This window comes from Cygnus olor, chromosome 3 (assembly GCF_009769625.2).
Source record: "Cygnus olor isolate bCygOlo1 chromosome 3, bCygOlo1.pri.v2, whole genome shotgun sequence".
Taxonomy (NCBI): Eukaryota; Metazoa; Chordata; class Aves; order Anseriformes; family Anatidae; genus Cygnus; species Cygnus olor.
The window spans coordinates 119,309,481-119,337,004 of NC_049171.1; the positions used below are offsets into that span (position 1 = coordinate 119,309,481).

Consider the following 27,524-nt stretch of genomic DNA (forward strand, 5'->3'; position numbering starts at 1 on the left):
CCTTTCCAACCAGATGGGTCAAACAGAAAGAAAAAAAAAAAGAAAAAAACCAACTTCACAGAAGTCAGTTATCTATCTGTTTAGATTTAAGCCCCTTGGGGAGACAGAAGACTGCATTTTTTAATTCTATTACATTTGTTGTCCTAGTTTATCAACCCAAGAAATGGAAGTTTTATTTAAACTGCCCACTGCAGTCAATAAACTCTTCCCACTGTTTTCCCTGAGTTGTATGCCTGGGAAATAAACAAACTGCAAAGGCACTAGGGAATAGACTGCAATTTTAGAAAACGTCTGGATACTTTGTAATGTTTTCAATTGCAATTATTATCCATTAGGACTTATATTAGACAAAAATAATAAATAGATCGGATAACATAATGCTAAAAGAAACTTCCAGAAATAAGTTGCATGGCTTTGGTTGTATCAGTTGTAGCAAGCAGAGCTATGTTTTACAAAGCCAGACACACTTCCTCTTGATTTAGGAAAAGCAGTAAGAGCCTTTCAATAGCTGTGTCTTGGTATTGTACGATGCTAGCAAACATGGCTGGTGATATTACTGCACTAGCATGGTATATACTATTACCACTTGTATTACAAGGCAGGCACCTCAGTGAAATGATAGCTTCCAGTACTATAAGATCCTACAGACAACACACGTTTTTAATTATTATTGCTATTGTTATTACTATGTGCATATCAAATAGCATAAAGCAAATAGGTTCTAAGTAATAATGGTCAGTGCCAATTAGAAATGTGATACCTGATTCTGTTCAGAAAAATAAATTCTGAAGCCAAGATTAAAATTACTTGGATGTTTGTTAAAAATAAAAATAAAAATCAATGACTGACTAAACAAAACAAGACCACTGCTTTTTTAAGCTAAGATTAAAATTACTTCGGTGGTTTCTCTACTGTGCGGTAAGTGTTGAACGCCTGTAGCTGCTGCTGCACACCAACTAGCGAGTTGGCAAATTTGCGATTGTTGAGGATGATAATGGTTTGTTCAATCCACTCAAGAAGGTCAGAAGCCAGCGATTCGTATTTTTCAATCATTTTCTCTGTTTCAATGGCATTGTCAAGCACCTGCAACAAGCAGCACAAAATAAAGATGAATTCAAGGGCAGTGCTCTTCAGAGTCATCTCAATCCAACAAGCTGCATAAAGGAAGCTCTGCTGGCTTATGAATCAGACCACTCACTCCTGAGCACCATGGGGGCTGTGCTCCCCAAGGAACAAGGGCTTTGCATTTCTCAGCACCGAATTCCCATGATCCCAAGGCAACAGAGGGGCAGAGCAAAGGCTTACAAAAGGATTCACATCCAGTCTGCTAGCTGTAAGGATGGGGGCAGCTTTGCCAAAGGGCAGAGAATGACTGCACATTTTTTAAATGAGGAACTTTTCTGGGCTTCAGAAGAGACAGAGGACCCAGAGGGTGAGGAGCAGCTAATGGGAAAGGAAAAGCAGCAATGATGCACAATTAACAAACAAAAATAAAACACCAGCCAAATGTTTTCTAATAAGAGACAGCTGGAAATTAACTACTCCTCATGGACATATGGGAATATTTAACATTCAAAACATGTTTCAAAAGCAAAACTAAAAACTCCCATACAGGGGACTTTCTAAGGATTAACACCCAAGAAGGAAAAATAAGAATCAGAAAGATTTAAACTACTTTACAACAACTGATAATTTGAACTTGCAAACCTTTCCAATACGTTTTCCTTCAACAGCTAATGCTTTCATCTTGGAGAAGTAGTGGTAATATGTCACCACATAGGTGATGATTGACTTTTCATCAGGATGATCAACACTGATATCTGCAAACCAAACAAGAGTTGTCTTAGCACACTGCGGGTGCATGAGTTAAAACAACAAAGCCAATAATCCAACATGAATGGGCTCAAGAGTCTGAGAGATGGGTTTCAGTGACAGTTCAGCTCCTACAATTTATATCCTAATCAGAAATAAATTCAGCAGCTTTGGACTGGTTCTGAATTTCTTGGTGTTGTGCAGTATTGAACTCTATCACTAAGAAGCTCTCCTTTATCCGTCTCAGTGCAGACCATGGTCAAAGCATGCGATATGGGTGAGGGGTCTTTGGGCCAGATTTTGTCACAGACTGTGTGGCTAACTTCCCTTGTGCCTGTGCGACTTGGCAGAAAACTTCAGTGCTGTATCAGTATTTAGAGAGAGATTCAAAGCTAACTGCAAGTCTGTCTAAGCAAATCTTCTGAGATACACAGATGGAAAACAATTTATTTCCTCTCCTGCAGCAATTCTGAGGCTATGGAAAATAAGCAAGAAGAAACTTGCCCGAATACATGGCCTCTATTTATTTGTCCTGTGACAAGAAAGTTTCTTGTTCTAGCACTGTGAGCACTCCTTCCAATACACAAGTGCACAATCTCATGAAAGCACAGGCTAAAACTCACCCAAGAATCTGTGAAAGAAATTGCTAACTATTGGGTGAAGTCCGCATTTGTCATCTTCTGGCTCAAACTAAGAAGCAAAGTGTTTCTCAGAGCAGACCAGAAGGGCGCCTTTAACTGGAATGATTTTATGTACACATGGCCTGTCCAGTGGTCTTGTCAGATGGGGGAATATAAATTCAGAATTAAAGCTGTTGTGCTTCCACAGCTCTGTCCTCTGCAGGAGACATCTTGCATTCTCTCCTTCCCTCTCTAGCTGTATCACTAAGTGAGTCAGCAGCATCCAGCTGCTCTTTAATACAAAAAGCTATCACAAAACAGTGTCCTTGGAAAAGGAGGGGTGGAAAAAAAAAGCCCACGAAGAGCTGCAAAGCATTAAAACTGCAGGAATGCTTACCCTCAGGGTCCAGGAGCTTAGTAAGACCAAGGTGTTGCTCTGCAAGGTTAAAAGCATTTTGCAGATTGTAGTGTGCATTTGATTTCTTCAGCTTGTCAAAATCAATCAGATCAGGCCTAGACAGGATGAAAAATTCTTTAGATTTCCCAAAGCACAGTGCAGCCACCCTCAAATGAACAAACGAAATAAAATGTGCAATCCTCAGAAACCCTGGCCTCTCGGGATGCCAAGGTTTCGCTTGCCCAGTGCCTCTGTACGTTTCAGTGGAGTATTAAAGGAACAAAGTAATGCCCAGCACAGGGCAGAGCAGCAGAACCTAGCCCATGGCAAAAAAACAAGGATGGTTTACCATAGATAAAGGTGACCTGGAAAATAAACAATCAAAGCTGTGGTCACACAGTCTCTCCTCATGATGATGGATGTGTGCAAGCTGTCTCACTTCACCCGAGCTTGCCAATGGGTGGCATCGCCAGCCACGTCGAAGTCCAGCTCCAGACTTTGCCATCCCTGCCCAGGGATTTCTTCCTCCTCCAGGCCATCGCTGTGCCCCAACCGCCGACCCCTCAATTCTGGGTGACCAGAGCTCAGCGTGAGCTACTCAGTAAGGTGTAAAAGCTTCTCTTCCAACCTGGTCACTCACAGAATAAAATGATCGTGTGTATAATTTATTCTCTTGAAACCAAACATGACTTGTGACATGAGAAGCTGTTGCCCAGATGAGCTCACAGTGACCACAAGAGTGAAAGGCAAGTTGCTGTAAAACTCTCAGCAATTCTTCCACTTCCTCCCCTCCACAGATTTCAAAATCAAGCTGCAGTGTAACTTCAAAACACAGCACACACTGCACCAGTCCAAGCTTTCAAAATCCATAAGGATGTTTCCCCACACATACCTGTGCTTATGTATTAGTGCATTGAAAGCCATCCCGTCCCTCCAGCTTGTTGTAAAGTTGTGAATGTTGACGTTGGGGTAACTGCCAGAACACAAAGCAAAAAGAGCACGATCAATACAGCATCTCTGCTGCAGCTCTGTATGCTTTATCACTAAGGGCTGGTTGCAGGAGTGACGTATTTGTTGTAAACCTAAGGGTGGGACGTTACCATCCCATAATGGACAAGCTATCATCACAGCTGGTTTCTAATCAGACAGACACTAGAGGTAAGTGCATCTTATTCTTGTAAACCCATCAGAACTGCTATGCATTCCTAAACGAAGACTCTAAATGCCTTCTGAAGTAATCACTTGACGTGACTTTTTTAATAGCTTGATGCCTAACCTGAAGCCTATGAGGTTTCAGATCCCCTAGAAGTTTAAAGCCTAATCCCAATTCAGCTGCTGGCAAATAATCATTTTCAGGTACTCAAAATATCCAGTTCAAGAAATGAGCAGGAACAGTTGGAGGAAAAGAGAGGAGTGAAACCTTTTCTGAGGATGCAGGTGCCACAGGAGCAGTGATGCATTAAGTTTTTGTTGAAACTGTCTGCTGTGCCAGGGCATCTTCAAGGACTGACCCTATTCACCATCTGACTTTTAAACAAAGCACATGTGATAGCCACCTTCATGCCCCATGGGTACACGGATTCCAAATTTGTCTGGTGAGTTTGGTATTTTTTAAGTCTCCACAAATTTCAGGGTGCTTACAAATGACTTTTCTAAGAGTTCTTGGAAGCAGAAGATGAAATATATTGCTAGAATAATGCTGAAGTGCCCCAACTCATCAGCGGGACATCCATGTTTCATGGGGTAAACGTGCAACAATGGATATTTAATTATGAAAAAAAGTTACTGTTAGAGAAATGTTTTGGAAATATTTCCATTTATGAAAATCCCTGTCAAAGGAAGAATTAGAATGATACATGGATATTCAAATTCACACTAGAAATCCATGTGCCTAATCAGGGAGCACGAAACAGTAGCCACCTTACCATCAGTTTTGTTTTCCTTGCAGCTCTCAAAGTATTTCTATGCCACAAATTCCGGTTCCCCTTCTAGTTCACAGTAAAAGATTCAACCAAGACAAGAGACCAACCTTCACCTTTGCTGCTATCTTATCCAACATGCTGGGTGGATCCCACTACATTACACTAAACATGAACAGAAAACCCATTATGCCTGGAGGGCAAAAATACTGTAGGAAGTCCAGAATACGTTTCAGCACTTTTGACACTTAAAATGCACACCTGTATCTTACGTCATTAAACAAAAAGTAATTTCATGTTTGAGCTCTGAAAGTAAGTTAAAAAAAAGTCTGAAGAGATATCAGAATTAAGAGCAGTTTTTATGCTCAGAAAGTCCTAGTCAATCAATACACAAAGATGCAGACAGAATACAACAAATCTTTAGCTCGCCCATGACCTGTTCACATGGCAATCAAAAGGGAAAGTTTGACTGTAATTCCATGGAACAGCTCTGTTCCTTCTATATCTTTCCCAGAATACACATGAAGAGCTGGAGACCCAGGACATGTTAACTTCACTTCCACTCTGACAGTAACAATTCACCATAGAAGCTAGTGGTGTTATCATTCTTTACAAGAAGGGACTCAGTGACTGCATCCTCTAAAGGTACTGCAGACCAGGGCAAAGCTGAAATTGTTTTAAACACCTGCATACATCTATGTCATTTTATATGGAAAGAGGGAAAACTGGTGGCAAACACCCTAACATAGTTATTTCTTCAAAGTAGGAGTGGACAGGAGGCAGCATATGCTATATATGTTCATGGATGATCAGGTTGGTATGTTTATTGCACAGAATTAATATAATAAACTCAGAATTTTCTGATTTGTAAACAACAGTTCACTTCTCTTGGTTGAATCCACTTAAGGAGATATATGTACTTGCCCATTTAAAATGATTTCAATGAAAACTCAAAATGCTGTAGAGCTTTAGAGATAATCACATAATCCACGCTTACCCAGCTGTCTTCATCTGGCACCACAAAAGCAATGCATCTTTAGCAGACTTCTTCTCCTTGTTGTCCTCAGTTTCAACACTGATATCTTGGATCTGAAATTAACAAAGAAGCTTTATGCATTCCTCTGAGTAAACGCCATTTTTTGCCTTTTTTTGAAAAGATGAAAAAATTCTATCAAAAACATAAGTAACAAGGAAATCTATAATGAAGGGCAAGGTGGAAGTAGGTAAAAGCTTTTCCTCATTTAGGAGCATTCATCCCAGAAGAAAGCTTCATCTGCCCTTATTTTACAAGAGGATTTCTCTTTTCTTTAGTCTGTAGGCAAAACAATTTAAACTTCAGCAGAAAACATTTCCAATTGTGAAGGCAAACCCTGTTCTATACAGGATTATGGTTTCACCCTACATGGCACCTCTTTCAGGATGCTGAGCACATCCATCTCACTGGGGTCGAGGGGTACAGCAGGTAGCGGTCTTTTCAGGGGCATCAACAGGCAAAAGCTAACCAGGAGTTTCACAGGAGCAAACACATTTTCCAACCTCAAGCTTGGAGGAAACATTGTTTACCCTTAGCAGTATTGCAAATACATATTCCAGATTCTAGGCTGATACCTTTTTTTTAAAAAGAAAAAAAAAAAGAAGAAAAAAAAAGAAAATACTAAAAACAAAGGCAAACATTTTTTCTTTCATATGGACAAATATCTTATTTTGCCCAGAGAAGCTGTAGATGCCCCATCCCTGGAGGTATTCAAGGCCAGGTTGGATGAGGCACCTGGACCTAGTGGGTGGTATCCCTGGCACGAGGGTTGGAACTAGGTGATCTTTAACGTCCTTCCAACCCAAGCCGTTCTATGATTCTGTGATTTTATGGAGACGGTTCACTGCTTTTTTTAAAAAAAAATATCATAGTTTCAGTGAAGCAACATTGCTATTGCTGAAAGTTAGGCAGATAATTTCATATTTCGAAAACAGTAAGCAACCCCCAAATTAGAAGGTGTTTTTTATTGTAGGTTTTTTGCAAAAGGACTTTCCAGCCTTTTCTAACTGAGGGCAAAGACCAACGTGCAACTTGCTGGAAAACAAGAAATCACTGCCTTCAAGTGAGACAATAAAAGAATTCCTGTGGGCACCCTTAATCTATTTAAGCACAATGTCAGCCAGGATAATGACAATCAGTGCAGAGGTGATCAACAGATGAGTGCAGCATTTCCTGCTAGGTCTGCAAGAGTGTCTATGTCTGTGACTGGAGCTTCGTATTTATTAGGAAATAAATAAAAATAAAAACACATGACCCTGCCAGATACCAAGTACCTTTGATCAGTCCACTCTTAAAAAGCACAATAAAATAGATTACAAACAAGTATGGAAATCTCAAATGTGTGTATAGGTATGCATGTATCCTCACCTGGAATCTCAGGATAATAGTCCAAATAAGGCCAAGTGTCAGCCTGTGATTCCCATCCACAATATCATGAGATCCCATGTTTTCCAGGTGCACTCGTTGCTCTTTCAGGAACTGGAGGGCTTTATCAACGTTCTCCAGGCAATGGATGCGCATCCTTCCCTTAGTTGGTTTGGGCTAGAAGGTAAAAGTTGAAGAAAAACAAATGTTACTGTAAATGGAAGAAAACAAGTGCTTGATTTCAGTCGAGGCAGGTGAGTCACCCACATTGCCAACTGCCAGGCAGCAATCCTGTATGCATTTGTTTTTCAGATTCAGGGGCCTCTTTGCATCTGACAGGGCATTCACCCAAGGTTAGTGGTAGCACGTCAGACCCACGGCGGGATCACTAACACCCCAGACCTATGCTGCACATGCTGGGCAGCCAATTCCATTGGCCTTTCCGAATGTTTTCCCTGCTTACTTCCTTCATTTTTTCCACCTAGTCTATTCACTCACTATCTGGAAGATAAATTATTTTGTTAAGTTCATGCCACACCTATTACATTTTCCCAAGATGCTCTTTTCTCTCTTACAAGTTCTTCCACGCTTAAAAAGAAGATCCTAAAGATAAAGAAATGAAACTAACTGATAACTGGCAGATGCACGCAATAGAAGGAATTGGTAACGAATGCTCCAGAGAGTATCTGCAAATACTGGCGCACACACTCCGGAAGGACAGCTCAGATTTGAACTGCAGATAGTTAATAAAACAGCCTGAGAAAGAAATTTCCTTCATTTTTTGGTCAGTCAGAGTAGGATAAGTAGTATGAAAATAACAGACAAGATTTATTCCAAACAATGCCTCCATGAGGAAGAAGGGGGGGAACTGCCACACCAACATAACACAGTTTTACGAAGGCCTGGCGCAAATGAAAAAAGCCAGGAGCACATCAGCAGCACATAGAGGTCAGCTGTAAAACTGAAGAGAATTAAAGCAACTTTGTTCTGCGGATAAGGGTTACAGCTGAAGAGCTTGTTCTGTGCCCACTGAGATGTCACCAAAGGTACCTAGCCAAACTACTAATTGACACGATCTCTTTGTTTTCTACAGCAAATGTAATCAACTGGCCATGGAAATAGTGCAGGCAAAATCCTTGCCTGAGTCTGCATTTGAGGGGAGGAGTTTCAGCAAGAGCCATAATATGTTCCCCACAAACAGCAGCCTGACTAGCAGTGTGTCGCCGAGATGAAATGCTCGCTAGAAAGATGCTCTTCAGGACATGTAAATTCCTGAGGTCCTTAGCTTCACTTCAGTTCTCAGCCAGCACAGTTCTACACTGGATGCTGGCAAACAGAGCAGATAAAGTCAGTCCACAGCTCCCAGCAAGGGCGAGCATTTCCAGGAACCGACCCTGCTTTGGGTGCAAATGTTGCTCAGAGAAGGCTCTCCAGAAGGACAGTGCTGCATCCATCCTCCTGCTGGCTCCACCAAATCACGTTTCAGTGAGTCCTGTACAGCACAGCTGGGAAGAGGGGTCCAAGGGAACAGCGCTGGCTGTGGGTCAGGTGGAGGCCCTTCTCCTTTACCTAAGCTGTAACCAGAGTACACTCCAATGCCTCAAGTTATTTAGCAGAAAAGGGGATTAAAACACTGCTTCTGCTCTCAGAAGCTCCAGCACCATGGTGACAGAGCTAATGCCATTCACCAGAGATGTTTTAGTCAGATCCTGGGCCCACTGGTTCCCAACCACAACCCGTATGACGGCGTATTCCATGGGAACGTGGAAATGTAAGCTGCAAGTGATCAGCAAGACCTTCTCTCCCCACAAACAAGGACTTTATGTGAGGCAGCAGAGTACACATAGTAAATCTGAGCAAGCGAATCCAGCCCCAGGACCTGTAACGCCTGGCAAAGGGGCAGGCCTCCCAGCACCTGTGCCACTCTCTGCCCTATGGCAGGAGCAGGCTGCTGTTCCTCTCATGCTCCAGGACTAGGGGCACCCTCTGCTGCATGGGGACCTCAGCAACTTACTGCTAGTGCAGTCTGGAGCTGTTCAGACTACAACTTATTAATAGCCTGAAAAGGCACTGCAAATTCCTGCACAGACCAGTGTCACCTGGCCGAGAAAAAATGCAGAGCACCAGCAGGAGACAGGTTAAACGTTTCGGTATGGCAGCACAGGCAGGTCGTGTAGTCTTTACTGACTGTTCTGCATCATGAGAAGAGCTGTCTGAGTCCTGTTTGTACAAGGTGTGGCTGCGCTTGCCACGCTCTCCTGCACAGCCTCAGCATGAGAAATACGTGAGGCACAACTTTCTTCTTTACTGGGCTAACACAGACCCAGAAAACTGACCAGAGGGAAGGAAGACATGCTGAAGGCCCTGCATATTATATTTACCTGAACTCAGAGCCTTCTATTATTTTAGATCAAAATCCTTCCCTTTTCCAATGGGAAACATGACCAAATTCACTACAGAGAATCTGCTTAAACAGTTTGACCTTTGGGCATTCAGGAATTGAAAGGAATTTACTAATCCTTTATCTAGTGATGGAAGAAACTGAGCTAAATGCTCAATTTAATGCTGAAAACAATTCTCAGCTTTATTTTTCTGTTTGGAAGAAACTGATTAACAGTGTGTGCAAACAAAATTACAACCATCTTTTCATACTGGCTGGATTCTTTTCCACTTTGCTCAGTGAGACCATTGATGCTGTTGTTTTATTTCCAAATACTGGTCTGTACAGAGGACCTTATGTAGTAAGGACTAAACACTAGGATTAGGGATCAAATTGAGCAAAGAGGGGAAGATGTACATGTCCTTATTGCACACTCTCATTTTGAGGTTCTACAGTATACCTTCAAGAAGTCTGTGTTTTCATCATCAAAAATCACAACAGCTTTCAAAAGATACAGTTTGATCGAATGTGGCTGGAGGCCTTACAGGGGGCAAAGAGTGGTCCTGCTTCCCTCATTAGTATCCTAAATACCAGACTCTGCTCCACAGGCTCCAGTTCCAGAGTCCTGGATTCAAATGCAGGAAAAAAAAACCCTGTTCTACTGCATCAGTAAACACACTGTATTAAAATAATTATCTAGGCGAGTTTCAGAGTTTGTTTATTGCTTTCTTACCATTTGATGTTTGTCTCGATTTTAAGTTTTCTGCATAAGACACTGCCTTTACATTTCTGCTTGGGTGGCATGGTGATGTCAGAAGTTACCCAGTAACAGCTACAGCAAATTCCAAAAGGCTGGAGAACGTCAGCAAGTGGATGCTACATGCTGATCCTACTGGATTTTTTTTGGTGTGTGTAATTGTCTCAAGGTTTATTGCATTGCGTTATCTGTATTCTTGTTTGCAGAGGAAGGTGTGGTGGAATGTACTGTTCAGAGACTGCTGTCCTCCAAGCTGAGATAACGAAGCTACAATAAGAATCTACCGTAGTGCAGACAGCTGCCAACACAATATGCAACCGATGATGCAAGTTCAGATCCAGCAGCCTCCTGCCCCCTCCCCACCCAAACAGCTGCGTAAGCTCTGTTTGCATTTTTTAAACTTGGAGTGAAAAATGTAAATGAATCATGCAGCAAGAATCACATGTCTGGTCTGAGCTTTACCACTGCTATTTGACACTGAAAGCCAAATCTTGGCAGGCAGATATGAAGATCTAAATAGAGGTGCCAGAGTTGCTGCCCGAATCCTCAAATAATGGGGCATGTGGATCTCAGTTACTTCTGTACGAATAAAATCTGACCTCAGTGCTACCTGCGGTGAGCATGTCAAACGTAATACCTCACTGAAGTAAATTACTTGGCACAGAGAAACTTATTTCAGGCAAAATGTAGTTGACAAACACTGAGATTGTTTACCTCCATCCACACAACACCAGGACAGGGTACTTTCCTGCATGTCAGAGTTTCTTTTTACCCTCAGAGATTCATTTGGAAATCTCCCTCTCTTGCCTCACTGTACAGATGTTACACTGTGGGCCATATGTTCAATTCATTACCCAGAGTCTTAGCCCATGAAGCTTCCATTAATAGGACTGCTTGATGACAAGCGATTACACAGTCCCAACCTCATGTAGCCTTAGGTCTTAGCTAAAGACCCGTATTTCTTTGAAAAGATTGCTCTAAATTGGGTAGTTAAGAGCACAGCCATCATTTAAGGAGCAGAATGAAAGGCTGATACCCAGACATTTCCTCACACACAGTTTTCCTGTCATGCAGCAGCATTTTTTTTTTTTTTTAACTACAAAGCTTTTCTTACTCACCAGCTTGTGCTGGTATCATACCTAAAGAAAGAATTTGGCCCATTTATTAAAATTCATTTTAGGTATTCCTCTAACCAAAAAAAAAATCCAAGCCTTATCTATTTGTATGGAACTCAAATAGTCCCAGGAGCATTCCTGGGTAGTGGGGATGTGACCAACAGCACAACAAAAGCCGCTGCAGAGCTCCCCAGCGTGGGCCTGGCTCTCTCCAACCTGTCCTCCACACCCCACAGTGTGCTCTAGGGAAGGCAGCACATAATGGGGATCATTCAGTGCTCCACTTCTGTCAGATCCAGGAGCAGGCAGAACGCTGCTGGAAGCACTCAGCATCTCACCAGCAAGAAACATTCAAAGACAACTTCCTCTGATTCCTACTGAAACCAACAGAAAGATATTTTAATGATGTATGGATCCAGCTGTTCCTGAAGCAACAGACTTTTTTTTTTTCCATTTAGTTCATAAGACATTTGCAATGTTGAACCCTCAGTTCTCATTTTTGCTGTATGTCAGTTGGGCCAAGCATTCACTAAAACAAACAAAAAACACACAGTGAAAACTAAGAAGCAAACACTTACAAGTCGCTCTCCTGAAAGAACTTCCAGAAGTTTGATGAGCATCCTTCCATCACGAAGGTCAGTGTACAAATCCGTAATTCTGCATGACACGCGTGCCAAGTGGGAATTAACCCACTTTGTGAAAGTCTTCTTCTGAACTGCCTCACGTTCATCTGTTAAGAAAACACCACAATGTTACCCAAAATAAATGACAGTTCATGCGCCTTAACAAAAATGTGATGTTCAAACACATCTAGTCTGATAGGTGAAAGAAGCTGGCTTCTTTTCTTAGCAGTCAATGCAGAAAATGGGAGTTTTCATCCGAAATCCACCTTTCTCCCTATCTCACAGCATTTCCTATAATGACTGGGAATTTTACTGAGTAACTATCTATGGAATAAATCTGGAGTATAGATTTCAGACTTACATGCTGCCCATGTAAGCAGCTTTCTCAAGGTGCAAAGAGGTCAGTTGTAAAGCTGCAATGTAAAAGCCACTTTGGACTGATCAAATTGTCCAGTAATTTGCTCAAGAGTTATCTTCCACCACTGGAAGAACAGGCCAACTTCTGCTCTCGAATACACAAACAAATCCAGAACACCAGAACAGATCCCCTGAAATAGCAGCGGTCACTTTGGATTAGGGTATGTATAAAAGAGAGCAGAGACCAAAACTTCACATTTATTCCCCCTCACCTCCATTTATTTGCAGATTCAGCATCTGTAACTGTATTTACACAACATCAAGATGAACTTTTCTGTAACTGCATGTTTGAGGTAGACTTGCGTTTATTTTAACCGTAGAAAAACAGTCTCTTTCCACTTTCCCTTCCCAGAGTCTTCCACAACTGTTTATACACGAAAACGCTGGCTATGAGAGCTCTCTTAATGCACAGGCTCACTGCAGCCCACATTAATTCAGAAACTCCCAAACAGCTATCTGCCAAGCTGAGAACTCTCAGACAGAAATATTATACATCTCTGTGGTTAAATTCTTTTGCCAAGGGTTTTGGATGAAGCCCTTCCTTGTTTGCAGAAAGTCAGTTCACTGAGCTGGGAACTACTACGGACCAAATTTATCACAACACAGGTGCTCAAACTTGTACTCCTAAGTCCGTAATTAGACAAACAAATGGAAGCGGTCTGCTTTTCCAAGCAGCTGTGCATCTAAACCTCCCAGAGGTCTCTTTAAAGTTGTTGGCACCTTTGGAAACAGGACATAAAGACTGGCAAATCCTAACCAAAATGTAACATGTCCAGCTCTGAGAACTCTTGAGTACTGTGCTCTACACACGCAGAAGGTTATTGGTGGCGCAGAGGAACCCAAAGTTCGTATGAAGACTTCCCGGGGCTTCAGTGCCTCCCCTCCTTCCCAAGGAGGGCCGTGCCCACTCCCTGGCAGCGGGGGGGGACGACCCCAGCCCCTTCCTAGCCAGCTGCAGCCTCCCACTCGTGGGACCACGGGGCCAGCAGCAGAAGCCTGATCCTGGTGGCAAGGAGTGACAAACAAGCTGAGGCTGAAGAGGACAGAAAGTTAGGAAACAAGAAAAAGGAAAAAGAGCAACAAGAGAAGAAATACTGTAGTAGAACAGCAGTAAGGAGGAGAAACCTGAAAGGGAGTGGGAGAGCAGATCAGCACTTTGGTGGTGGTTTGCCTGGTTACACAAACCCCACTCCAAGATTTCCGTTCCTCCCAAGTATTTCTGAACTTACTCCTGCCACTCAACCACGTGGTAGGAAGTGCCCTGGAGCTAACACACTGAAACCATCCCACATGTAACAGCTTTTGCACACCTAGAAGGTACGAAATCAATTGAAAAACAATAAGGGTGTTGGAAAGACGTTAAAGGTGGGTTTTGTGATCAGTCAGCAGTGCGTCCTGTGAACCAACACTGCTTCTCTTGTTTGTCCTCACCACTGAGGCAGCAGCAGACTGCGAGGCTGTAGGAGGAGCACAAGCACTGGGCCAGAGCTGCGGCTCACTGTCCAGCCCAAGCCATTTTGGATCTGACCGAATCCTTGTGATGGCTGGTGCTTTTTGAAAGAAAATTCCAGTGGAAATTACCACAGCTCCCTTCAGCAACTTCACTGGTTTGAGCAAGTCCCCAAACAGCTCAGCAAGTTTATTTCATCGCTGCAGTCTCTATACAAAATCATAACATTCACGGATCCCTGGGTTACGTTCATCCTGAAGAGAAAAACGGATGGACAGGATCCTACAGATAAAGTCGGACACAGATAATCTTATATAAACAAGTAAGCTATCGGATATCACCATGAAGGCATCCATTAAAAAAAAATCTTTGGTCAAAAGCTATGGTTCTCAACAACCCTCCAAATTTGGGATCGGGATAAAAGTAATGGGTAGGAAAAGAACACCCATGTGGCCTCAGTAAAAAGATGAAGGGTCAGAGCCTGATTTTGAACAGAAAAAACAGGACATGGAAAAACCATGACGTGCCGTGTCAGGCTGTGAAAACTTTGGTGCTACAGTATTAATTGATGCCAGCTTAGGATCTGCTGCTGCTCAAAGGAAGCCTCAGAAAGCCCAGAGCTCAGGCAGCCACAGGCAGCACTTGAAGCAGGGGGGAGCCGATGGCGCCAACCCTGGGGTGGTCCCCCAGAGAAGCTTCCCCACCCCAGCATGATCTGTGGCCTAAAGGAGGACATGGAAGTGTGTTCTTCAGGTGGCAGGGGTTCAGGGACAGAAGCGTGAGAAAGTTCAGGAGAGCAACTCCTTTTTGTCTGTTCAGCATTGTTAAGCACACTGAATTATCAGGGAGGGGAGGGTGGGAACAGCCCGTCAGGCTGGAGGCCCCCTGTGCTTCAGTAGCCAATGTCTGGTGCCACCAGGCATGCTTTCTTTGGACTTGTTCATGTACAGTTGCTGCCTCTCCCCTCTTACCTTCCCGTTTCCTCTGCACCGCTTTCTGCGGTCTTCTATTTCCTGTTTACAGTGAGAGGTTCAAGAGTTCGGTTGTTTTTTTTGGGCTCCTCAGCTCCCCACCCTTGCTCTCATCTTCGCTCCTCGCACCTGATCCCCACCCATCCTCTGTGGCGCCGTCCTCCTCCCCACTCGCCGCCCGATAAAAGCAGTGTCAAAGTCCCTAGGAGACAGCAGCTGCAACGGCTTCAGTGCCATCTCCACACGCTGAGCCTGCTGGTGGCTCTTCACGTATCCAAGCGACTTCACTGCTGCAGCCCTCAGTGGCTTTTTGTTCTCTCCCCACCTGTCCCCCAATTCCCAGCAGAAAGGGCCAAGAGCTCTCAGCAGGGCTGGAGAACCCCGGGTGCCCCCTGCAGCCTCCGAGAGCTGGGTCCCCACACTGGCCTGCAGCTGCCCACTCTCTGCCAGCTTTGGGGGACAGCCAGCAACTTATCTCCAAAAAACACCACTGGAGAGACACAACAGCTGTCAGCCTCCCGACGGGCCGGCCACCCAGGAAGGCCACACTGTAACGCGCCTGGAGCTCAGCTCTCCAGTTCCCCACCGCCGCTGCTGGGGACGCCACCAGCACGGAGCAGGCAGAGCCGTTCCTGCTGCCCCGCTCGAGGCTGCACTGCTCCTGTAACGTGGGAACAACCAGCACATCTTGGAAGCTGTTTGATGGGGGCTGGTCATGTTAAAACCTCGCCTGATAATTTCTACATAGTGTTTCACAACGACTGCAGGTTTTTGCAACGCTTTCACCAACGCTTTCAAACTGAAACTATTTTTCTGCTCCAGGGTTTCAGGTTAAAACACACATAGAACTAAAACCCATGAATCTTGGTTGTTTTTCACAGCCAGAAACAGACCCACAGAAAGCTGATACTTACAGCTCTACCAGATCAGCTAAGCTCAGAACACAACTACAGCTATTTTAATGTGTGGTGCCACACAAAAACCTACATGGGGCCAGGTGCATCCATGAGGGATGGTACCAGAGCTGTAACACCAGCGCTGGGCTCTGAAGCCCTGTTTACGCATCTCATGTGATCGCTTTGACCAACGTCCTTCATACCTTCAAAAACACATTTTTAGGTTTTTAAGATTAACTAAACCAGAGGATATGGGTGGAGCTCCAAGCGTCCTCCAGTTTATGAAAACATTTGTTTCCCAAGGGTAAAGAGAAATGCACAACATGCAAAACAGGCACAGCAGGAAAACGGAAGCCGCTCTCACAGCAGTATTGATAATAGAGAATCCAACTTATCTTGAAGCAACACTAGGAAGGAAATTTCCTTTATGCGGAAGCCCCCATGACAATACTAGTAGCACATGGAAGCTTGCAAGCTCCAGCTCTGTGATTGTGATAAATCAAGGACTGACTTTGTTTAGGAGTTAGTAAATAAGCTGCAGCTTATTTCACTGAAACTCACAGAAATAGCTTTTCACTGCAACTAGCAGAAAGGAGGGCTGGAGGGGATCTCAAGCAGCCATCTAGCCCCCTCACTGTCTGAGGAGAGTCATTTCTGCCTCTGCTAATTTGATGACGAAGAAAACTGATCAAAATGTTGTCAGCTTTCTGAAAGACCAGAGCCATGCCTGTCCGAGTCGCTGAATCCCTGGTTCAAGACAGCAGGAGGGGGCCATGTACTCCATCTCCTGTTCCACGCGCTGAGGGAACGATGGGGCTGGGCCAGGATAATGAAGCACATCTCTTAATAACCGCCCTGCAAAATGCATGGCTCCAAGAGCTGGCTGTGAGAGACGCGGGCTGCTCCTGCACACCAGAAAGCATTATCAGCCCGCATTCCTTCACACAACACCACCGCCAATTGCTCTTGTGGCAAAGGTTACCTGTGCGGCTGCCTGTTTTCTAAAAACAGCTCCAAGACAATCTGATGCCTTCCATACCAGTCAAACCACATTTTCAACAAACTGACCTTGAATCCGCTTAGAACTGAATGGCAAGCATGTCTGGCACTCACTGCTGCCAGCCCAGCACAGGTACAATGACTTTCAGTGTGCAAAAGCTACTGCCAGCACCCAGGTTGAAAAGGCCTCCTCACCCAGTCAGATTATCAGCAAAGGGAACGCTCTGAAAAGAGCTGAAATGCTACTGAAAAAAAAAAAAAAGAAAACACAAAAATTAAAGCATAAAAGGAAAGCTGAAAGCAACAGCAAGTATCTAGGATGGCTGCTGGGTGCTTGGTGCATGTGCAGCTGCCTGGGGAGAGTGCAGCAAATCCTCCCTGCCAAGCCCAGCCGGCGGGCAGCGCGCTCTGTGCACTATCAACATTTGTGAATCCCTGTCATATGTCAAGCAAGGCAAATTAAGGATGAATTTTAATCCTTAACTTCAAATGCTCTGTCTCCTGCAGGTTTAAGTCCTTTTTACTTTCCACGCTGGAAGTGTTTTTCTGGCTTAAAATTATTATTTTTTCACTACAGCAACAAACGTAGCCAGCATGTACCCTACATGAAGCACTGCTAAACACACTGACTCAGAGAGCAGAGGAGAGTTGCTCCAGGCACACTGCTTCTGCTGATGACATCTAATATCCACAGCTTCCCTTAATTCCTCTGATCCTAGCCCAGGCTAACCATGCAAAGGGAAAAACAGAGCTTGCTTTCACAGGACGATGTAGCCATTACTGCAGGTTTTCAGGGAGCAGGATAGCACTGCATGTTTTCTCAAAGCTGCCAGGATATGGAGTTAAGCAGCCAGTAATATTCAGTGTCACAAATTCCAGCCACGCTCAAAGCTTTTTCAACTGAGAAAGATGCCTGAGAGAATGGCAAGTCAGCTACTGGGACCAAAGTGCTGTGATCAAACAAGAATTCATCGTGAAGCAACATGCATGTGTGCACTGGGATCGCCATTTGCCAAACTGACTGAAGGCTGCTGGTGAATGCAAAGTCGTTTTTGTTTGGGCCTAACCTCCCTTGTTTCAGGTAGGCTTGGGCAAGGCTTGTACAGAACATCTCCACTGTGCAACACTTTGGGAAAGGAACGATGCTGGTGGCTGCTGGTCCTGGAGCACGGTGTCAGAAGGCAGAGACGGGTGCTCAGAGCAAGGCTGAGCTCTACCAGAACCCCGCAACCCAGGCAGGGAGCAAGGCCCCGGCTGCCCTTTGCAAGCACCTGACAGCTCAGTGGGGCGGCTTGGGGCAGCGAGCTGATGCGATACTAAATATAAACCCAAGGGGAAAAAAGCACCTCTGCGTATCTGTACCGGCACAGCTGAGGGGAAAAACATCTGCTTGGATAAACGATAACCAGGTGATGGCATTTCCACACAGCTGCTGGACATGCTGTGTCAGTACACGTGGTGATAAGAAGCCCAGGGAGAACAACACAATGAGCACTGCACACAGGCACCTGTTACACGCACAGAGTTTACATTAAAATATGTTGGAATAGATCAACAGGAAAGAAAATGACAGAAGTAGGAGGGATCACCCAGTGAGGAGGAATATTAGGTATCCTTAGAGGGAAGGAAATGAAGCAAGTCTCTCTTGATGTTCAATCATCCCACGACTATTTCACCTTCAGCAGTAAGACAATAAAACCAAAAGTGGATGCTGCTTTCCTCCAGCTGCAGATAGCGGGACAGGACTGAAGACAGGAGTAGATAAAAATGGAAAGAAAGGGGCTGAATGTGGAAAAGAGAAGTCTGTAACAACACACACACACAGAGGAAAGCAACAACCCAGAGCAAAACCCGCAGGAAGCCAAATCCGCATCTTGCGCAAGCAGGTGGTACATGTGGCTCCAGCGCCTCGAAACCACCAGGTGAGCTTTAGAAGTATCTCCTTCACTTTTACTTTGGACAGTTTAACATGGAGTAGTGACTGCAGCTGATGATTTTGAACAAAGCAATCTGAATTTGCTATGGTTATTTATGGTAAAAGCAATCTTTGGTGCGATTTCCTCATTAAAAATGGTGAGATTATGCCAAAGGTTTTACATGCTGGAACATGACTTAGGCAAGAACTTGAATGCAAACGTGAAAGATGACAAAGCAACAAGGTGATTTTGTTCATGCTGTGTTCAGCTGGTGATTTGCATTAGTAGCAAAACCCTTGCTGCTTTCCAGACCCCACTGCACAGACAACATACTGTTCACAAGTCCGGGCTGTGCATAACAACCTGCTCTCTCTTACTAGGAAGCACCAGCCAGCTTCTAAATCCTATTAAATATCTACCCTTCTCTATTAAACGTTGCAGCACATGACTACTTTCACTGCTGAAAACGCTCTGAAAAGAAAAAAGGGAAAGCTGCATAATGCAGCATGTGGAAAAAACAATTCTGCTGCTTTCTCTTTGATGTCACTAAACCTCCCTCGAACAATGCAGTGATGCACAGAACAATGTCCGGTAGCCAGCCAAGCATTACAGGGCCTGGAAGGGCAGGTCCCTTCATTGTCTTTATTTTTACACAGGGTCTACGGCATTTTGGTGTCAGCAGTACAAAAATAAACCCTCTGAAAGCCAGCTTTGGATCCGTGTAGGAGAATGATTAAGTTCATCTGCAAAAAGTTGCTGTAAAGTCTCCCACAGCATACAAGAGAAACATGAAAGTCATCTGGGTTTAACAGTTTAACCTGGTAGAAGAACTCAGATTACTTTTTTTTTTTTTTTTTTTAATTCAGAAGACAAAATTGATGTATTTAAGCAGATTCAGAGAGAACCAGTTCAGCTCTCTCTACCTTAGTACAAACCAGCAAACTGCATGTTTAACTTCAGGACAACTGGAATGCAAAATTGAGTAAATATCTCCTGCACCACGACAGCTCCCTGCTCTGGAAAACACTGTGTCATTCACCCCATTTCCTAAACATTAACCTTCGCCTTTTTTTTCCTGGTACTTTGGGATACCAACTGCCTGCTGGTTTTCCTGGATGAAACACAAAGCAGCTACAGAACGGCACCCTTTCTTGTGGATGAGGAGAATGGTTCCATGTTTCTGCGTGCTGCCCTCGGGAACACCCACACCCAGCCCGGAAGCTTCAGCCACCACCCCCCCAGCTGAAACAGCCCCGCTCCCCTTCTCCGTGTGCGTTACGAGAGAAATATCCCAGAGGCCCAATACCTGATCTCCAAACTGTATTTGGATCAACATGTTAAAAATGCTTTTACAGCAAAATTGCAGAAGTGGAATAAAGAAATTAACTTTGTGGCCTATGGAGTGTCCAACATGTAGTTCAAATGGAGGTGCTTTAACAAACAGCAAGAAAATACCTCAGTGTTGCTCCTATTTAAAATAAGCAACACCTTAAGGCTGATTCGACATTAGTGTTTTACAACACCTGCTGCCATTTCTTCCCTTTGCATATCAGACAATTCACTTCCTTGGCAGGACTATGGAAAAAGCATTGGCCTGTCCCCGGACACTGGGATTCCCACCCCACAATGAAGAGACTGAGGTCACAGCCCTATTTCAAGCACACACAATCTTGTAGGGTCTTTGCAATTTCCTTTAAAAAACATGAGGAGCATAATGCAGGGAAACACAAGGCTTTTTATGGAAGTGGGACAGTGCTATTAGTTTTGTTTGTGCCCAGTCCACTAGCTGATTAACAGTGGTGCACAGGCAAGGAGAAGGCTCGGCACAGAACATGCTGGGAACTTGACTCCCTAAGGTCCATCCTATTTCTTTCCCTGTTCTGCAAACCCAGTGGAATGACAGAGATCTTACAATGGATTCCCACTCATCTAGAGGAAGAAAAACATGGGTAGGAAGGAGGTGTTTGGCTTTTTGTTTTCACATGATTTCCCTTCTGCTGTACTCTTTTTCTTCTAGTCTTCCTCCTCCGCTGCAGCTAATACAACAACTCACACAAGACAAGGAGCAACCTGCTGTTTCTGCAGCCCAACTACGTGGCCAGACTGGGATCCTCCTTAGCTAGGTATTTGGAAATATGAAGTTATAATTGTGGAGCAGAGATGAGTCAGTAAGGGATGGGCATCAGGACTCCATGTTCCCTGTGAAGACAGGGAAATGGACACTGAGACCCCTCCCTTATGGAGCCAACCCGGGCATGGCAGACACCTCAGCCCAAGACCTGCTGCTGGTGTGAGGCTGAACGTGCCCACCAGGAGGGTGTCCAGACACCACAGCGGGCCCGCAGAAGCTGCAGGCCATCCTTCGGGACATTCAGATCTCAGCAGGACAAGACCCTCAGCATCCCTGAACCTGCCCCTGCGTTCAGCAGGATTGTCGGACCAAACGCACTCCTAATTCTAATTATTCTAATAATCCTAACTCCACTTTCCAACCCAAGGAATCTCGTGATTCTAAGAGGTATGGCAACCTCAAACAAACAGGCCAGTAAATGAACTGCCAGCATTCCCGTGGAATCCCACTGAGGGGTTCCAGAGAGCTGTAGGGTCTTTTCCTTCATCTGAGGCACAGGTTGAGATGTTACATGGAGTTAAAAGTCAAAGCTGTGGGATGTCTCCACTACGCTTCTTTAAAAACTCATTGCAATCAGAAAGAAGAGAAAATTGAGAGAAAGAAGAGAAAATCTCATTGAAATCAGAAAGAAATGCCAAACCTTTGTTGCTTTCATGTTTAAATCTAATTTCACTTCAATGACAGAAAAGCATGAATAGAAAATAAATCTATGATGAATGCATTTAATCCTTTCAAAATATTAAATCTGGGTACTAAGAGATGTTATCATTATAATTAGTTGCTGTTAAATTATAATTTTCATTATCACAGAAATATTTCAAATGGAAAAACATATATTTAAACAACCACTGTGTTGATCAGGTATTAATAACAGTTCCCCTTTAACAGGCCAATTTTATAGCCTTACTGAACAATGCGCTTAGTTCACTCAGTTTCCATGATCACAGAACAATTTATTATTGGTAATTGCAGGCTGTAGCGTAGAAGCAGACACACGACACTGTGCCAGCAGGCTGCCGAAGGAAAGCAGCAGCACTACAGGTAAGCCAGGCCATGGCTCTGCGTGCTTGGGATCTAAGCTGAAACCCCAAAGACACCCCCCAGGACAAAAGCAGAAGGACTATCACCAATAAAAACACAGCAGATTACAATGACAATTACTTGTATAACTGAAGGAACCCATGTTATTTATCACACGCAGTTATTTCTAAGAAGGGAGTTTTTAAAATGAATGAAATTTAATGAGATTTGAAACAACCTGCTAATAATAAGCATTAGAGGAAAAACCCCTAATCTTCTCTGGCTCTAATCTGCAAATCCATCATGCAGAGCTCCAGCTGAAGTTGTCTGAGAACAGCACAACTTGGGCCTTCCCCTGTAAATTCCTGCAGAAAAGCTCCAGAACATGCGAACACAATGTAAACTTTAACATACACAGACTGCAATGAGTCACTCCATACATTAATGGTCTTCCTTATGAAATTCATGTAGTAATTACAAAAAAAAAGTCTTTTCATGCCATACTGACTTTCTTGTGACTTCTGAGGTACAAACAATTTGCACACAAATTCTAATTCCTCACCTCAAAATTTTCCTTGATTCCAATCCAAAGGTCATTTACTGATCTGCTTTTGTGGAACATGGGGCATGTTTAAGCAAAATCATTTCAGCCTTTGGAGTTATGCAAGAGTGGGGAAAAAAACAAATACTTTGCTAGTACAGAGGAACTTGCCCATAGAACAACTTCCAAAGCAGTAGCAGAAAAATGCAAAAACTCCCTTTGTTTGAAACTCTAGATGATCTCTCTGAGATTTAAAAGGTGGCGCAAATTTGAAGGAATTAGTTGAATAAAATTATACTTTGAACGTCTTAAATATGTATCTTTGTTCAGAAACATCACTTGTTTTTCTGGTCTTGAAGTGGACTCGTGAGTCGTACTGGATCAGGAACGCACTGACTGCACAAACTGAAAAGCTCTCCACGCTACAAAGGCGTGGATTCTCTTGAAGTTATCTGTGAGAACTCCCATTAATTTACCTTTGCTTACTTTAATTTTTAACTCAATGAGAGAATGTAACTGCCAAACGTCACCAGTTCGGTGTGTGACAGCAGTGGAAGAAGCACCCAACACCCCAAGCAAAGACATTTCGTTGATGCCACCTTAGTCATGCTGTGGGGAGGTTTGCACTCCAGCTTCCCCCCCCAAAAGATGGAACTTAAGTGTTTGGGGTTTTTTGGTGCCTTGGTTTATTTATTTGGGGGCAAGCATTGCTTGTTTGTTTTGTGTATTTTTATATTCTATGAAATATAGCGATCAATAAGAGAAACAGAGCTCAAGAACTCCTGAAAGCTGAGTACCTGATAAGTGCTCCGAGTGTCTATTACTGTGACATTAATGCCTTTATATAATTCAGGGGCCAGTTAAGCACAGAACTATGGCATGTTTGCCTTCTGCATGCGAACAGGCTCTTTGAACTCACTGTGTACTTATACCCCCAAAATAATCTTATACACCTTCTTAGCCAAATTGCACAGAGACATGTGTACACAGGCAGTTGTGAAATAATTTAACTAATACAAAGACTGGAAATGTCTTGAAATCCAGCAGGAGGCAAGAACTCCAGAACATGAAAGCGCATTTATGCCATCTTACACAGACCGTGTGCACTTTCTTTGCGTGTTCCTGAAACGTGACAGCGCGGTGTCTACAGGTCTCCAAATATACGAGTGTATTTGAGCCTAACTCAAATGCACAAGAACAAGCTCCATGAACACATCTGAACCTGAAGCCCAGTAACCTGCAGTTGGTGCCCGGGAAATATATTGCAACTTGGCAACAGGAACTAAACCAGAAGGGAGAGCTAGCTTGCACCTGATGCCAAAAGGCATTCTGGCACTAGGCAGCTCACAAGCATAAGCTTGAAAACTCTGCTAGGAAATGGCTGGAGTTGGCCATGCTCATCCAGACTGGAGGCGAGGTAGAGGAGAGCCCCGTACCCAGCCCGCTGACCAGGTACTGCCGAGGTTGCACTGTGCTGTGCAGTCGTTTCAGGCCGTCAGGCAAAACACTGGGAGTAAAAATTCCCTCTCAGATGCTGCTTTATTTTGTGTTGCGACAAGTGGCAGGTGCTGGTCTCTCTTCTCCTTCCCTGTGGAGCGCACCCCACCAGCATGCACATGCACGGCCAAAGACTTCACATGTCAGGTATCGTTAAGCCCTGCCTGTTCTCCAGGACAACTCGCGGCTGCTTTTACTAAAAAGAAATGTGTGCAATGAGGGACCAGTGGTAACATGGCTGGCCCCAGGCACAGAGGGTGAATAAACATTTTTCTCAAGTGGCAAAGAGCATCATCAGCTTCCATGTGCTGGCAAGGATCAGTGCAACTGCCCATTAGGAGCAACTGTTCCAGTAAAACAGATTTTTATCATGGGGATTTTATGCTATCTCCTATTAGTTATCACTATTTACTTATTAATTTTTTTGGGGGGGAGGAGGCAGAGAGAGAGAATATTCAGTAGTGTGTGAGTAGCAATGGATTTGTGGAAAAACACGTGCCACAGCTTCCACGTCTCCCATGGTGAACGATCTCCATAAGGACTGAGGGGACAGCCACGAAAACCACATCCAGGCACAACCCGCACATCAGCTGCTCCTGGAGGCTACCTGGGCACCTGCAGATGGGGCAGTGGCCAGGATGTCACCTAGGGCACAATCGAGGAATTGTCTACAGGCACTGTCACTTGTCTAAAACAACTCCATTGTGCTGGATGTGAAACCTCTCTGGTCATTAGGTGTGGCCAGGAGCATGAAATGCAACTCACGCCCTATAGGGCAAGCGAAGCCTGCAGAGACAACAAAGGAAGGGGTGCAAATCACCTCTGAGAAAGCAGATGTGATCCCCACCATCACGGGTAAAACAGTTCCTGACACCCTTTCCTCCTCTGGGCTCCAAATCAGAGCCTCAATTAACCAGACTTTGGTCACTTAACCAAAGACCCACCACATACCGCAAGGTCTCCTCTGCGGCCCCGACCCCTCAGTGCAGCGCGAGAGGAGAAATGCTCCCCACAGCCCCACTTGGGGTGCTGACACCGCTGCCCCAAGAAATTTCCTTTATTTAAGCTACTTGCAACACTGAGCACTTAAAGGTAGGGTTAGCCAAAATTATCTAACTCCCCAATGCACAAGAATATTGCAGAGGTCACAAGTTCAGAACCAAACCGATGTCTGACGTTTCCAGACACCTCCCTATTTATTCAGAGCTGTACTGAATCGTCATTCTGTAATGACTATGACTCATGCAATCAAAGTACAGTCACATCCGCAATTTCAGAGCAATCTTTTTCATTATATTGCCAGACAACCTGGAAAAGCTGAAAAGAGGAACACACCCTGAAAAAAAGGCAGTTGCACTACCAGAGTAAGTCTAGTTTCCCTGGAGATAACCAAGGAAATATATTAAACGAGATGCAGAATTAATAATTACCCAAAGCAAACTGTAGTCAGTTGACTGCAGATGAGACAGCCATGTTAACACACTCCTGTTTTTCCTGGAACCAAATCATATTCAAAAAACTGGAAGCAGTGCCTGGGCAAAACAAACACTTGGCTTTTTTTTTGGTAAGGGGAATGGAAGGACTGAACCCAGTGTACAGGGCCAGCGTGGAGAAGCTGAACCCCAAGAGGAGCAGTTATTTGAGAAGAACGAGGGAGCAGGCCTGAATCTGAGAGACAAGATCTCCCGAGAGAAGACTGAGCCATTGTGTGGGTTCAACACCCTTGATGGGTCTCCCTTGGCTTAGATCATCAGAGAAGGGGGCTCTGCAGATTGACTGGCTTTCTGGAGAGTTTGCCAAGCCCTTGAGTTAAATGTAGGTATCTTTCCTACACCAGAGTGTTTTTATCAAGAAAAATCTGGGCAGACAGCATTTATTTTGTTCAGAAAGACTCAGTCTCTTTGCAACAAGGCGCCATTTCGTTCAATCTTCACAGATGTACGGCCACCCCTTGCTTACGATTAGAGTCCTGTGGTAACACAGATAATTTCTGTACCTTGGCACCACACCTTATTTACTCTTTTGCATGTTTCTCTAGCTATTCTACCCGAAAACTCAGTTCTGATAAAACTAAACCAGACAGACAAGAAAATCCGAAACAAACAAAACCCAGCTGCCCAAGCCCACACCGAGCCTTGTGAACATTCGCCTTGCCACTGTGACAACACCCAAGGCAGAGACGCTTGCAGTCTCTGCAAGGAACAACAAACCGATTCCTCCACAATGCCATCTGGGATGATACTTCTGCTTGCTAAGGCAGAGAATACACAAAATTTGTAAATGAGAAATCATATTTATGACCTTCCCCCCGAGCTCAGCAGAGTTTTACTGAAAGCTGTGCAGAACTGGATATTCTACCAAAGCACAGGTCACACACAACACTGACCCTGTGAAGTGCAAGCTTGTCCTGCCAGCGTAGCTGGGCCTGCGCTGCCAGGAGTTCCAGTTCTTGTTTTTTATGAACAAACCCGACTTGACTGAACACGGCATTATCTACTTTTCCAGTCATCTTGGGGAAAAGGCCACTCGCTAATGCCAGACCTTTCACAAGGCCTCTGAGAAGCCATGAACACGGCCTCTGGACTCTGCCACAATTTCTGCATGCGTGCCAGTCTGACTGCGCCGCTCCCCTCAAAAACTGAAGGGCCTTTTTCTTTAAGCTTCTTTCTAAGGGAAACAGTGGGGCATTCAGCCCGGCTAGGGAGAGCGGTTAATATTAGTTTGGCTACAGTAGCTCTCTTCCAACAAAGGCAGCTCTCAGCCCGGGATACCCTCGTTCCAGCAGCAACTGTACAAGGCCTTTGTGTTAACGTGGGCTCTCCCGGCCACCCTGACCTCAGGCTCCACATCAAAGTCACAAGCATGAGTGGTCACCGTCCTGCTTGTGTTCCTTCCTCTGAAAGGGATGGAAGGATTCTGCTGTGTGTGTTTTTAGGAGCAGCCGGCGATTTTAGACTGTCCTTACATGCCCTCCTTAATTGCCTTCAGGCTATCGTGGAGGACTGCAGGGCCAGGACTGCCTCAGGTGCAAATGCCAGCTCCAGTCTGGTCCCTGCGTGACTGAAACGTGCTGGAAGGCACACCAGGAGCAAAACCCTCCTGCCCAGAGCCAGGCAGGGAGTGCAGGCCTGCTGGGACCACAGACCGTGCTCTCTGCCAGTGACCCTCCGAAAGGGCCAGCAGCCAGCAGCAGCCCCAGCAGCCCAGCTAGTGGCTGACCCGTCTCCTCAGGTAGGCAATGGGTTGGTACCTGCCAGCCCTGGTGCTCATTTCCACATCAAATTCCACTCCGGCTTTTTTGTGGGAAGAGCACAAAACCTTATTTACTTGATTTTCTATCTTTTGCCACAGCTTTTAAAGTTAAGAGACTAATTCCCAATAATAGGCTAAACAGTTTTCCCAGTCCTGTTTACTCAAGAGAGATAATTCATTTTCACATAAGGAAAAACGTCATTGTCATACCCTACTACTGAATAGCTGATACTTAATACTTCCTGATGCAACTGAAACAGGAACAAAAAGGTCTTCAGAGCTGTTAGCAATCAAACACTCTTTGAATGAACTGGCTCACCACTGTGAAGAAGTTAATGCGACTACTGCCATGAAATTCAGGACACGCGCATAAGCGGCAGGTATGTGCACCTTCCTGATCCCCACGCCCTGCG

At 44.5% G+C, this 27,524-nt stretch overlaps 1 protein-coding gene across 7 annotated transcripts in view; it reads right to left on the minus strand.

Annotated features, from left to right (window-relative positions):
* Positions 1 to 27,524, minus strand: part of SPTBN1 (spectrin beta, non-erythrocytic 1) — a 134,773-nt gene that overhangs the window by 43,931 nt on the left and 63,318 nt on the right. For all 7 annotated transcript variants that reach the window (XM_040554231.1, XM_040554234.1, XM_040554233.1 and 4 more), the window contains 7 exons: positions 11,977 to 12,128; positions 7,150 to 7,323; positions 5,746 to 5,837; positions 3,722 to 3,802; positions 2,830 to 2,945; positions 1,708 to 1,820; positions 896 to 1,083 (listed from right to left, as the gene is read on the minus strand). In XM_040554231.1, coding sequence (XP_040410165.1) covers positions 896 to 1,083; positions 1,708 to 1,820; positions 2,830 to 2,945; positions 3,722 to 3,802; positions 5,746 to 5,837; positions 7,150 to 7,323; positions 11,977 to 12,128 — 916 coding nt within the window. The remainder of the gene's footprint in view (positions 1 to 895; positions 1,084 to 1,707; positions 1,821 to 2,829; positions 2,946 to 3,721; positions 3,803 to 5,745; positions 5,838 to 7,149; positions 7,324 to 11,976; positions 12,129 to 27,524) is intronic.